The sequence below is a fragment of the Orussus abietinus genome, unplaced genomic scaffold (genome assembly GCF_000612105.2).
Source record: "Orussus abietinus isolate OABI.00-Male unplaced genomic scaffold, Oabi_2.0 scaffold15, whole genome shotgun sequence".
In the NCBI taxonomy this organism is placed as follows: Eukaryota; Metazoa; Arthropoda; class Insecta; order Hymenoptera; family Orussidae; genus Orussus; species Orussus abietinus.
The window spans coordinates 645,742-657,220 of NW_019396010.1; the positions used below are offsets into that span (position 1 = coordinate 645,742).

General features: G+C 40.0%; 4 protein-coding genes and 1 long non-coding RNA gene across 12 annotated transcripts; 2 read left to right on the forward strand and 3 right to left on the reverse strand.

The window, feature by feature from the left end:
* Nucleotides 1–6: 6 nt before the first annotated feature.
* LOC105696396 (carbohydrate sulfotransferase 11-like) lies at nucleotides 7–1,578 on the reverse strand. Of its 2 annotated transcripts, XM_012418823.2 has the most exons (5): nucleotides 1,183–1,578; nucleotides 911–1,107; nucleotides 723–842; nucleotides 504–647; nucleotides 7–402 (listed from the first exon to the last, which is right to left on the reverse strand). In XM_012418823.2, exons 1-5 carry the CDS (start codon nucleotides 1,417–1,419, stop codon nucleotides 18–20), a joined length of 1,083 nt encoding a protein of 360 aa, XP_012274246.1. In that variant the 5' UTR covers nucleotides 1,420–1,578; the 3' UTR covers nucleotides 7–17. The 2 variants fall into 2 exon arrangements, with proteins under 2 accessions (XP_012274246.1, XP_012274245.1); XM_012418822.2 differs by having other exon boundaries at nucleotides 911–1,578.
* A 121-nt stretch (nucleotides 1,579–1,699) lies between these two features.
* Nucleotides 1,700–5,825, reverse strand: LOC105696393 (YTH domain-containing protein 1). 7 transcript variants are annotated; one of them, XM_012418818.2, is made up of 6 exons: nucleotides 5,589–5,825; nucleotides 4,103–4,620; nucleotides 3,699–3,915; nucleotides 3,421–3,625; nucleotides 3,079–3,349; nucleotides 1,700–3,005 (listed from the first exon to the last, which is right to left on the reverse strand). In XM_012418818.2, the coding sequence occupies exons 2-6, from the start codon at nucleotides 4,447–4,449 to the stop codon at nucleotides 2,672–2,674; spliced, it is 1,374 nt and encodes a 457-aa protein (XP_012274241.1). In that variant the 5' UTR covers nucleotides 4,450–4,620; nucleotides 5,589–5,825; the 3' UTR covers nucleotides 1,700–2,671. The 7 variants fall into 7 exon arrangements, with proteins under 7 accessions (XP_012274241.1, XP_023290232.1, XP_012274238.1 ...); XM_023434464.1 differs by having other exon boundaries at nucleotides 1,700–3,008; nucleotides 5,630–5,823; XM_012418815.2 differs by having other exon boundaries at nucleotides 1,700–3,008; nucleotides 5,612–5,823.
* Nucleotides 5,826–6,152: 327 nt separating this feature from the next.
* On the forward strand, nucleotides 6,153–8,117 carry LOC105696392 (transmembrane protein 145). Its single transcript, XM_012418814.2, has 4 exons — nucleotides 6,153–6,554; nucleotides 6,642–7,080; nucleotides 7,155–7,744; nucleotides 7,815–8,117. The coding sequence occupies exons 1-4, from the start codon at nucleotides 6,462–6,464 to the stop codon at nucleotides 8,088–8,090; spliced, it is 1,398 nt and encodes a 465-aa protein (XP_012274237.1). The 5' UTR covers nucleotides 6,153–6,461; the 3' UTR covers nucleotides 8,091–8,117.
* LOC105696397 (FAD-linked sulfhydryl oxidase ALR) lies at nucleotides 8,023–9,208 on the reverse strand. The gene is made up of 2 exons (XM_012418824.1): nucleotides 9,001–9,208; nucleotides 8,023–8,782 (listed from the first exon to the last, which is right to left on the reverse strand). Exons 1-2 carry the CDS (start codon nucleotides 9,082–9,084, stop codon nucleotides 8,387–8,389), a joined length of 480 nt encoding a protein of 159 aa, XP_012274247.1. The 5' UTR covers nucleotides 9,085–9,208; the 3' UTR covers nucleotides 8,023–8,386.
* Nucleotides 9,209–9,357: 149 nt separating this feature from the next.
* LOC105696401 lies at nucleotides 9,358–11,152 on the forward strand. The gene is made up of 2 exons (XR_001103717.2): nucleotides 9,358–9,492; nucleotides 9,617–11,152. It is a non-coding gene; the product is annotated as an uncharacterized LOC105696401 (long non-coding RNA).
* The last annotated feature ends 327 nt before the right edge of the window (nucleotides 11,153–11,479 follow it).

The following is an 11,479-nucleotide window of genomic DNA, read 5'->3' on the forward strand; positions in this document are numbered from 1 at the left end:
CCTAGCGAGAGTATCACTTAGACGTCTGTCTTGGCACATTCCACGTATTGATCGAAATCGTAATTGAACATTTCAAAATCTACTTTATACCGTTCATACAATTTATAAACGATATCGTGCGATAGGCTTTTGAAATATCCACAAGTTCGCGTAAAGTCGGTAACGCCATTACGCGTTTGTCCCAAAATGGGTAAATACGTTTCGCTTTGATTCAAGTTCAATTTGGAAAAAACGTAGTTTATTTCGCTAGGATCCTTGTGCTCTAATTTCAATAAAAAGTTAAAATTGGCCTCACAAACCGAACAATGCGAATGATACAGAGCCCAATGTGGATCGTCCCTCTCAGGTGATTCCCGTAAAAGCCAAGTAATGAATTCCTTGAAACTGGGAATTAATTTTAATCTGTAAATGCAAAGCCCTCAAACTATCTTAAAGATAACTTTCACAATTTTTCACCCGGTAGCGAGACAATAAAGAGATTTACTAACAACACGTGAATTTACCTTCTGTCGTTGGTGAATATCTTTTTCAACAAACCACCTGTTGTTTTGTTCGAATGAAATAAATTAGGTCTCGTCAGGTAGAAAATTTTCGGAGCATATATCCACGCCTGAGCCGTATACTTTGAATTATCCTCTATCCTGTCTCTGCGATTACATTTACGAAACAACATATAAAAATTAATTAACTATTTTTCGAAAAATGCTCCATTTGAAGCTTACCTATAAAATGAAACGAGTCGTTCAAACGGATGTCTGACAACGAAAAACTTGAATACATTGACATCGTTGATTAAAGCCTCTAGTACCTGAGACGTCTCCGGAGCGAGTACTTCCGCTTCCCTTAAAGTACAACGAAATATTAATTTATAAAAAAATGCCTATAATACCTCTGGTTAACTGGTACTTACTTATAATAATTGTGAGTCACCTGATGATTCCTCATATCGGAGAATATCTTGGTAAAGCTTGTCGAAGCACTCTTCCTTATCCAACAGTACAGGGCCCGATGTCTTGGACTGTATAAAAAGTGCTTCCTCGCAATCGGATTGCTTAAATTATACTTAGAGCACGTCTCGACAACTCGTTGAAGGAGCACTGCATTTTCCTGAACATTATTATCCGCGTCACATGACATAAAGTGCAGAATAAGCGCGCCTACAAATAATTCGCAATCCGTTACCTGTGAATCTACGGTCAGGTCTTTCAACTCGTCATATTCTACACGTTTGATCTCAAGATCTACCGATTGACTTTCGTTAACAATTGACCCGCCGCATTTATCACCCTTACTCTTGTGTACCAGAAATGTCTTACTCCTCGTTAAAAAGCTGGTTTTGGTCTTTACCAAGATCAAGCAAACGACAATGTACACGACCACGCAAAGAACACATTTTCCAAATTGTATTTTCGCAGTCATCCTTAAAAGTAACGCTCGCTATGTCGCAGGACGATTAGCTGCTCCAGAGACAGAATGCATCCGTTACGAGAGAATAAATCTGCGGAGGTGGTTCACTAGACAGATAATGCTTATCTGCCTATCCCCCATTCTGCCTCTCGGCATCATTCATCGCCCTTCCATAAAGTTTGCCTCGAAACAATTACATCCATCACAGAAATTCCCTATCAATTATCAATTCCTCCTCGCATCTCAAGTCCATGCAAGGGAATTGCACATGAAGAAAAGATTTCCCTGCAAGTTCGGTACGGACATAACTGATGATAGCATAAGCTTTATTAAATTCGGACAGCTGGAGTCTCGACTACACGGTAATAATCCATATATACGAATATATATATATTTAACCTTTATAAATCAATCGAGAGATCTTTAAAGGATTACAAGCGAAGATAACAGTTACACTTGTGAAAAAGGGTTTCATTACGAACGAAAGATTACGATGGTTATGAGTAGAAAAAAAAAGAAAGAAATGGATACAGTGCGTACACTCGCGTGTAAAAATCCGAGAATAATGGAAGAGGTAATTGACGTGCCGTCAAATTGTCTAGGCAAATAAAAAATATTAAAAGTACTTGGGCCCGCGGCATATTTTACAGCGACAGCGAGTTATCAATTAAATAATCACCCTTGGTGTACACTTAAACCGACATCCGGATAAACCTTGCCAAATTGCACATGGACATTCGCGGATAATTTCGCTAAAATTAGCCCAATAGGCCACACTAATACATCGTGATACCTTTGATATCATTGGAAATCCTCTCGATAAATTAGTTACCGAGGGGCAGCAATGGCTCTATCGCCCAATGAATGAAAACTCGCTTCCATTCCAGAGTTTACGGTTCCTTGTAACCGTCTTGTACTATACGTTCAACAGTTGACGAAAAGGAAGAAAAAAAAAAAAAATAGAGTGGAAATGTTTGCGGCCGATTTAACGAAAGGGAGGGAATTAACAGCAATTAAAGCCCCTGATTAATCGAGGGACAGTAGCCCACTGATTCGGTGCATACTCGTGAAAGAACCCCGAAAATCGTCCTTGAAGGAGAGCGTTTATCGTTACTTCAACGATTTCTTCGAAATTTCTGAAGTTACTGGGAAAACATGCGTAATTAGACACCTATACGTCTCAGTTTCACACAATTGAAACATCGCGTGCGCGTATTTAGCAGCAAACATGTGGTGGGACGGTGATATAAAATTGTGAAATGTTCTATCTACGGTCTCTGTATCGATGATGGTGATGATCACGAGAGGACCGATGATCGTTATGTCGACTGTGACGACTCGTTCTCCAGAGGAACTCGTCGACACTGCGTTCGTAGCTGCGCTTGTCCACGTTAGACGTAGCTGCACTATAATCCGGAGGTAAAGGTAGTCCATCGTAGTATCTTGGAAGTGGTGGCGGAGGAGGTGGTGGTAAAGTATCGTAAGGATGAGATGTTACGTAGGGGGGCAAAGGAGGTAACTGATGTTGCATCGTCCTCATGTAATCTGCAACATAGGCTTCCGCAGCAGCAGCAACCCCCAGTCCAGATCCCCCATAACTTCTAGAAAAAACGTTGACGTATGTAAAATATTCTTTGTTCTTGTATCTGGGTGACGGAGCATAATAATTACTTTGAGTAAGGAGAATCTCCTCGACCGAACCAAGCAGAATATCGTCGGTCCCTGGAACTTCTGTGATCTCCATGGGCTAATCCACTTCTTGCGAGGGAAGCCAAACGAGACCTGGATGTAAGGAAAAGCTTGCGTCCTCTTCTACCACCTCGAATGCGAAGAATTCTAGAGTTCGATGTCAACTGCCTGCTGTCGCGATGACTTCGCGACGACCTGGTTACGTACTTGGCTGCGTCCTTGGATTTTCTGAGTATCGGGGTCATTTCTATTCCTATTGTAGAATTGACGTTACTTGTTTAAAAGGCCCTGAAATTGATCGAGACGTTTGGAAGCATTTTGTACCTTCGTCCTCTGGGAAGAGTCTACATAATTCCTCGGCAACTCGAGGCTCGATTTCCTGACCATCTCGCCCAATCTTCACTTGTTTCCCGTCGTTCCATGGATTATAGAGATGTAGAGTCGCAGCGAATGGTAATTCCTTCCTGCAGATCCAGTCTACTTTAAATACCCCTCCTAGAGCCTTTGCCGATAAACCCGGAGGCAACACCTGAAGCAGGATATGGAATATTTCATAATCCATGAAAATGATTATCATTGAATTTTTAACTATCTTCACTAACCCACGATATGGATGGTCCGTCTCTTCTAGACTCGGTGCTAAGTCTTGCAAAACCGGCGAATTTTCCTGATTCTTTGACCGAAAAAATAAGCAGAACATTTCTGGACTCTCTGAAGGCTTGATTTAAGTTTGCTTCATTTTGGGGCAGCGTACTCCAAACGCCTTTAGCCTTGGACAGTGTCACGTTCTCCGCATTGTTAGATTTGATGATGAAAAATCTAACAGTAAAAACTTTAAAATATGCCCTTAAAAAACTACGTTCAATTTCCATCCAAGGATATTTAGTGCAACATTATAATTTGATTATAGAAATGAATTTGCAAAACAAAGTACACAAAATTGCTTGGACAGAAATCTAGTATTACAGGCTTAAGGAAAATATAAAAATACTAAAACGAGTCGAACCTCGCGTCTCTAAACAAGTAATTCAACTTCGTGGCATAATCATAGTTCTTGGCAATTCCCCGGCTCTCTCTAGATTTGGCTCGTTTTGGTTCGGAATTGGACGATGAATCGGAATTTTTTGAACGTGCACGCTTTCCCCTTCTTCTGCTGTGGTCATCTTCGCTTTGTGACGAATCGGAAGATACCGAGCTTATACTCGGCTGGCTTGAATCAGATTCCGAACTGCTGGAAGAGACTTCGCTACGCGTATCATATGTTTCATCAGCAGCTATCTTCAACTCATCTCCTGCGTCGTTCTCTCCACCACTTAGATTCACATTGTCCGTTCCATCGGTGTTACCGTCCATAATTTCTCTAATTTCTTTTGTATTCACGCTAAACGGTTACCTCTTTCTGGAAAGTAGCAACTACGTTCAACGAGATGTTCTTATCGGTCCCGTCATCCAGGATCTATGTTTCTGGATAAGGCGGGCTTTTGCGTGCTAGGCCAGAGGTGTTCCCTTGTGTTTAAATCTCCTCTGAAACGCAAATATAAAAACAACCTTACAGAGAGCCTAATCCAGGAATAATCAATTCGATCCAGAAAAGGTGTTACATACAAATGGATCCCATACATTTGATAAAAATTACTCATTTGCCAATGATTCTCTAACATTTTATGTGTAACCAGCACGAATGAGACATCCGATGCTACTTCCGAGCAAAGACCGCGAGAACAAAACTGGCAGGCTTTAATAGTTTTAATAAAATGTGAAAAGTCCATAGGCAAAAAGGCTGTATCCGTCTGAACTTTCTTCTCTTAAATAGTTTTAGCACACGTCATTAACAAAAGTCTCTAAGCTCCAAGAGCATGTCAACCGAGTTACTATCTAAGTCACAGTTCTCTTCTACTTGCACATAAACAAAGACTGGTAGCTAAATAATTTTACGAGCATCGAGGCACTCGGAACTTCCCGATACACGAAGCATGGCATTATTGGAAGTCCGTGCATGTTTCAGAAACTAAACGTAACCATAAATTTCATCGGTTTGTCCCTGACTACACGATACGTGATCTTACACGTAGCAGGGCATAGTCCTCTTGCACTCGAAATATCGACAGAAAGCCTGTAAGAACCTTGCGTGACGAGAGCCAGGAATCTCGTTCCGAAACAAGTCGGCCTATCGCACTAGACGCTATCGGTAGTCCTTGACGCATTCCCATATTTCTTGGATTTTGTCACCAGTGATCTGGGCGTCTCGACGACATCAAAGATACTTTTTTATATTTCTCTACGCGCAAATAACAAGGTACGGTCCTCTAAAACTCGCGGAATAAGCCTAAAAAGAGTTCGCCTTTAAGGTTAACCCGAACTATGTTCTGGCACCACTAGACATGCTCGGAATCATCGTCATCGTCATCGTCGTTTAGGGAAGTTCATCTTTCGCAAACGTAAAGTCTTTTGACGGTAGATACAAGCCCTTCAGGTGGCTTGCACACACTTACGTGTGCGCTCGTATTTTCCTCACTTTAAACACACTTCGCACCTCACAATGCACGCGTCTCGAACTCGGCGCAGCCGAGCACGCTTTCAATTTGATTTCTGACCACGCGGAGCATCGCCGGCATTCAGGATCCTCGTGTTTCTCGTCAAAGAAAAATTGAATTAACTGAATTCGATCATCCAACAAAAGAGATGTAAGAAGCTCGAGCCCAGGGAGACACTTCCAAGCACTCCATTTATTAGGGGGTATCACGCCACCCCCCCAGCGCCATCTTCGCATGGAGGAAATCTTTTTCTTGAACTAAATCATTTGGCGCACTATTTAAATTTACGAACTATGGCCCGGTTCCACCGAATGCGTCGGGTATCACACAAAAACAGGTGCGTAAAAACGTGGAGGATGAAAAAACAATCAAAATTGCGTTTAAACACGTGCATCACGTCTGCTCCGGTCTCAATTAAATTTTGCTTCGCAGCTAGTTCGCGGATCAATCAATTCTTTTCACCTGATCACACCTGATTTCACGTACCTGTTAAATAGCCTTCCATGCTCTTTACAACTCTACGTGTGTTTGATCCGATTAAATCTAGTCGCAATTCCTTCTGGTTACAGATAATCGAATATCTTGCTAATTATCGTCGCTTTTCCCGAAATAATATTTTGTACAGTATTTTTATAAATAAAGTATGAAATAAGCAATGTTTAGCGGTGTTAAACTTGTATGTGGTGTAAAATCTCTTTAGATTCCTGTATTGATAAGACATAATCATGAGTGTGGTAAAATATTGATTCGTACGCAAATGCGGTACGTTAGAGGAAAATACGTAGTTATGAACGGACACGCTTACGTTACAACAATAGTGCAACGTCAGAAATGCCCAATGTGTTCCAAACATATTTTGTTGCATCTTTCTTGCTAGAATATTCATTCAGCGTAATTCTTCAAGGGCAGCTATTAACTGACGAAGTACAACAATGAAAATAATTATAATCATAGACACTTTAACGAGCTGTGTTGTAAAAATTAATCCTCATCGTGACACGTGTGTTTCAGAATTGGTCATTTCTCGCAAGATTTTGTTTATTCCCTGAGGAAGGGAGACTGCACTATGACTTTGTAGTCGGTGGACAAAACAGCAGAGTCAATTTATTGCTTTATTTTGACTCCGAAGATCAATGGCCCAGCGTTTATCCATCGAATCATTCTTGTTCGGAAAAGTTAAAAATTCTGAGCATCGATAACGGTCAGATAATATCATTGTTACCAGAAAATGACTTCACATTTGCATCCGGATGCACATGGAGTAATGAAAATCGAACAGAAATACATTGTAGAGGTTCTAGAAAATTTTTATCTTCTCGTCCGAGATGGTGGTTTATCGTCTTAGCTGACTGCTTATCCAATAATGGATTGAACTTAACATATTGGGTATCTCTGACTAATGGATCTCCTGGTAGTTTTTGGCGAGAGCATTTTTCGGCAGATGAATTTTGCAAGTATCCTCAGGGACTTTTATATATGTTGCATATGATCAATATTGTGTAATAATTTTCAATATTTTTCCAGATATTCTGCCTATTCTACTAATAACTACCTGTGCATATGCAGTGTTACTTGCATTAAGTTTTTATGTAGCTTTACAGTTACGTTCGCGAAGGTTGTTACACGTTTCTTATAAAATATTCATGGCATCGATAGTTTGTGAATTTTTTGGAGTCTTATTAGAGATAACAAATTTTCTAAGTCGAGCCAGGCGAGGTATCGAGGTTCGGCGTGCCAGTGTGCTTGGTAACATATTAGAATCATGTTCCGAGACACTGTTTACGGTTTTGATGTTAATACTTGCACTTGGATATACCGTAACAAAAAGTTTGCTAACGCCAGTTCAAACGTGGCGACTTATTGGCTTCGTTTGTATCAGCATAATGTTTCAATTAACATTATTTATCTACCAATCGGAAGTATTTGATCCAGGGTTGGTGCTATATATTTATGAATCACCACCAGGATATATATTAATATCCTTGAAACTCATGGCATGGGTTATATTTATATCTTGTTGTTACAAAACTAGCAGAAAGACAACTACTAAAACCAGATTCTACATGGGTTTAATTTCACTAGGATCTATCTGGTTTTTAGGTCATCCATTAATGGTAATATCTATTGGTTCACAATAATATTATATCGTGATCTTTTTCCTAACAATTTACCAATTACTTGCAGGTATTAAGTGTTACTTTATTAGTGGATAAATGGGTGAGAGAAAGTGTAGCAAAAGGATCGTCTCTGTGGATTGTATTCCTGGGCCATGCAATTTTTTTATACCTCACTCGACCAGCAACTAACAATACACGCTTTCCATTTCATATTAGAACATGCCAGGTTGTACCTATTGGCGGTGACGGGCAAAGTCATAGCTACCAACCACGTGCACGATCTACCGCTACTTTATTTACTGTACTGCAACCACAGTCTACGATTCCTATTTCATCCAGCTAAAAATTTAACGCATATATGCTAGTCATCATTTTTACAACTATTTTACAATGTTTCCTAACTACTTGCAAGATGACCTGCAGTGCCTTATTTATTTATACAGTGTATCGTTCTCTGCTGGGAACAATTTCTAAAGGTACAAATCCCATTCGTACAATGGAAGACCCCTGGGAAATGAAGTGCATCTTTCATTTCCATTTTTAAATAAACTACTCTTATTAATTTTGTAATTAAACTATAAATGATTTAATAATTATATCTTGTTAGCTACTTGTAACAAACTACTGTCTTTACCCGTGTCAATCGCACGAGCCGTCCAACCATCCATCTCTCCACCTTTGATTTACTAGTTTACAATCAAATTCTGGTTTTCCAAGTTTCTTATTAACCTCGTTATGTATCGAACAAAGCCATTGGCTAAGTTGATATTGCGAGTTAGTTTGAGGTGGGGAAACTTTTAGTTGTTTCCTTAAATCCTCCGCACAAGCGGTGCAAGGATAAAATTCTGAGAATGTGTAAAAAAATGATTTCATGTCAGTTTTCTGTTCACTCGTAGGGGTATCGGGATAATAAGCTGCCATTGTGTGTAGAAATGACCAAGTTTTCGAGCCCAGTTCATCCTTGTCTAAAGGACAATTTTCCCTATTGGTCGCCGCAGTAGCTACATTGTCGTCTTTTCCCTGTTTTTCGGATTCCTGAAATAAATGTAGGTCCGCAAGTTAACCACAAATAACGTATTACAACAATTACCATGCCTATCGTATCATAACTCAAAACATTGCATCATGCTTCCACATTATCATTTGCCAAAAAGGAAAATAAAATGTAACCGATATTTCGACAAGACAGCATTAATAAATTATAACCAAGCATATAATCAAAGACATTACTTTAACAAAAAGGACTAACTCACTTTTTCCGAGTCGAATGTTTGTTTCTGAATTTTAGCCCACGATTTGAAATCCATACACGTTCGGCACGGTTTCTCATGAGACATTTCTCTTTAATTAACATTAAAACTGATATATTTCAAATTGCTTTACTTATTACGCTTCCGGGAACAACATAACCTGTCAAACTCGACCAAGGCACGAGGCATGAATAACACAGGTGAGTTGGGAGATTGCTCACGGACTGAGTTGCGCTAGATGCGTTCTGTGCTGCCCTAGATGCAGAATGTGGGCGGCTTATGCACTTCTCACCTGATACCTCCCAGTGGCGGCCCAACTCATCTCTGTGATAACAAGCATCCTTTAATATCTTTTATCGCAACCGCGGCTTCTCCGATACAACTGCCCGTTTGACGAGCGTCGTCGACCTGAATCGTCGAATCCGGAAACCGGCCTAAAAATCAGGCTAACAGACTATAATAAAATGACCAGGACTGATTTAATGATTTATTCAGGTATCATTTAAATCTAACACATTGATAATAAATCTTACGTGGCTACGCTACGCCAGCTAAAAAATGAACATTACGAGTAAAGAAAGAAGAGTCGATTTTATTTAACGATTCTCGTAATCCTTAGAAACGTCTTCGATCCTGATAACGAGAGAGAGAGAGAGAGAGAGGGAAAGAGAGAGACTCGAAAGTATGTAAACCCGTTTGCCGAATTACACGTCACGAGGCTAATAAAAAGCTCTTGTGTTGGATCCCACGTGAAGTCGACATATTTTCCAGTCGACGATTAAAATGTATGCACGCACACAACATACGAGCAATTTACTAACCGGCCAATATTATCGACGGTACGAATACGAAGATATTAATCTACATTAACCGTATGTACACATGCGTATACATATATGCGTGCGCACGTATAATAATATCAAGTATATACAGCAACGTGAGGTACTAATAAATTAATCTTTCTTTAGATCGTTCCACGTACATACTCCACGCAGTCCAACGATCGAAGAAAAAAAATGAAAAAAAAAAGAAATCACGTTTTCATCGATTATTCCCCCCCACGAAGACTTTCATCGAGTACCGTCGAGGTGATTCATTTTGTAATTAGCTACTCGTCGTCTCCCTCGGCCTCGATTAAACGACGTCGGATGTTTTATTAATGTATTTACAGACCCTTTCTTAGATTTATCGGGTACCCTTAAATTACGCCGCGATTGGCTCTTCTCATATATTGTCCCCATAGAGGTCGGTTCATGATAAATTGGCACTCGAGTCCGAGACCAATTACCAATCGCTTTTAATTTAATTCGACTTTCATGCTCGAGTAACTAACGGGAAGTGTTCCTAACGAAGTCGAGTTTTGGTGTTTCCCTTCTCACTTTGAAATTCACCCGAGTACCTGTATACTCACGTAAAGGGTTAAAACAATGAATTAGACAATAAGAAGCAAGACCTCTCTCCGTAGCATTCGGCGACCGAGGGGGTAAAGACCAAACTCGGTAGAGTTTCGCACCAAGTACACGTATAAGGGGATGTAAAAGAACCTCAGATGCGAAACTCCCCCATCAGTATCTATAAAATTTAGTCTGGAAACTTTGGATAGAAGATATATAGATAATATATATTTTTTTCTTCTTCCAGATCATTTGATCGCGATGACAATGAATTTCTCGGCCATTTAGGTCCATCGATCGCCGTTGCAACGGATAGAATCGACAAATCTTGGAATTACGTCTACGATTGCTGTCAACGATTACAACGAACATGGGCACATGTAACAATTACAGCAATATCTATCTCGGAGTGACTTCCCCAGGGTTGTCGCATCACTTTCGATCGGATTCGATAATATCCGGAACAACGTTTCGCGGTATAAAACTAACTTTCACAAGCTAACAATCGAAACACCGTCGTTTAATCATCGTACACTGCGAGAATGATGTGACAATGGTATTGCAGAAGTGGGTCAATAAAACCGTACCTTTAAGCATATTGCGGGACAAAAGTGCCGAGGGCAACGCATTTGTCGTCATAACCGGTAATTAAATGCCTATTAGCGTAACGATCGGTGGAATTGAAATTGATACTGACGTAACGATACAGATCCTCGGTCAACAGTCCCTGTTGACAAGAACGTTAATAGTAGCAGTTAAAATACAAGTGTCCCCCGATAATTTCATGAATTACGCACACATAATACGGCGTACATAACACATAAGAGGGTGTATACATGTATATACACATATATTTATACGATGTTTCATTTCTTTACAGCTAATCAGTAATACTAAGGTTTCTTTTCCCGGCATCTCCCAAAGAATATTCCAAGTTACTTTCAGTGTGCACTCGCTTTAACCGAAGATTCACCCGTAACGAGGTACCTAATGATTAGTAATTAGGTATAATTAACAGTAGAAGGGGCAAACAATTGGCCCTGAATTTATGCCATTTTTGTGCATTACTTTTAATCGACTGCGGCGGG

What these genes read in the sequence shown, in the direction of transcription:
- LOC105696396 (XM_012418822.2), bottom strand. Translation starts at nt 1,419, where the DNA reads ATGACTGCGAAAATACAATTTGGAAAATGTGTTCTTTGCGTGGTCGTG. An exon ending in GTGACTCACAATTATTATAA is followed by an intron (nt 843 to 910) that starts GTAAGTACCAGT and finishes TTGTACTTTAAG; the next exon opens with GGAAGCGGAAGTACTCGCTC. An exon ending in ATATTCACCAACGACAGAAG is followed by an intron (nt 403 to 503) that starts GTAAATTCACGT and finishes TTGCATTTACAG; the next exon opens with ATTAAAATTAATTCCCAGTT.
- LOC105696393 (XM_023434464.1), bottom strand. Translation starts at nt 4,449, where the DNA reads ATGGACGGTAACACCGATGGAACGGACAATGTGAATCTAAGTGGTGGA. An exon ending in TACTTGTTTAGAGACGCGAG is followed by an intron (nt 3,916 to 4,102) that starts GTTCGACTCGTT and finishes TTTTACTGTTAG; the next exon opens with ATTTTTCATCATCAAATCTA. An exon ending in ACTCTTCCCAGAGGACGAAG is followed by an intron (nt 3,350 to 3,420) that starts GTACAAAATGCT and finishes ATTCTACAATAG; the next exon opens with GAATAGAAATGACCCCGATA.
- LOC105696392 (XM_012418814.2), top strand. Translation starts at nt 6,462, where the DNA reads ATGCCCAATGTGTTCCAAACATATTTTGTTGCATCTTTCTTGCTAGAA. An exon ending in GGCAGCTATTAACTGACGAA is followed by an intron (nt 6,555 to 6,641) that starts GTACAACAATGA and finishes CGTGTGTTTCAG; the next exon opens with AATTGGTCATTTCTCGCAAG. An exon ending in TTTTAGGTCATCCATTAATG is followed by an intron (nt 7,745 to 7,814) that starts GTAATATCTATT and finishes AATTACTTGCAG; the next exon opens with GTATTAAGTGTTACTTTATT.
- LOC105696397 (XM_012418824.1), bottom strand. Translation starts at nt 9,084, where the DNA reads ATGTCTCATGAGAAACCGTGCCGAACGTGTATGGATTTCAAATCGTGG. An exon ending in AAACATTCGACTCGGAAAAA is followed by an intron (nt 8,783 to 9,000) that starts GTGAGTTAGTCC and finishes CATTTATTTCAG; the next exon opens with GAATCCGAAAAACAGGGAAA.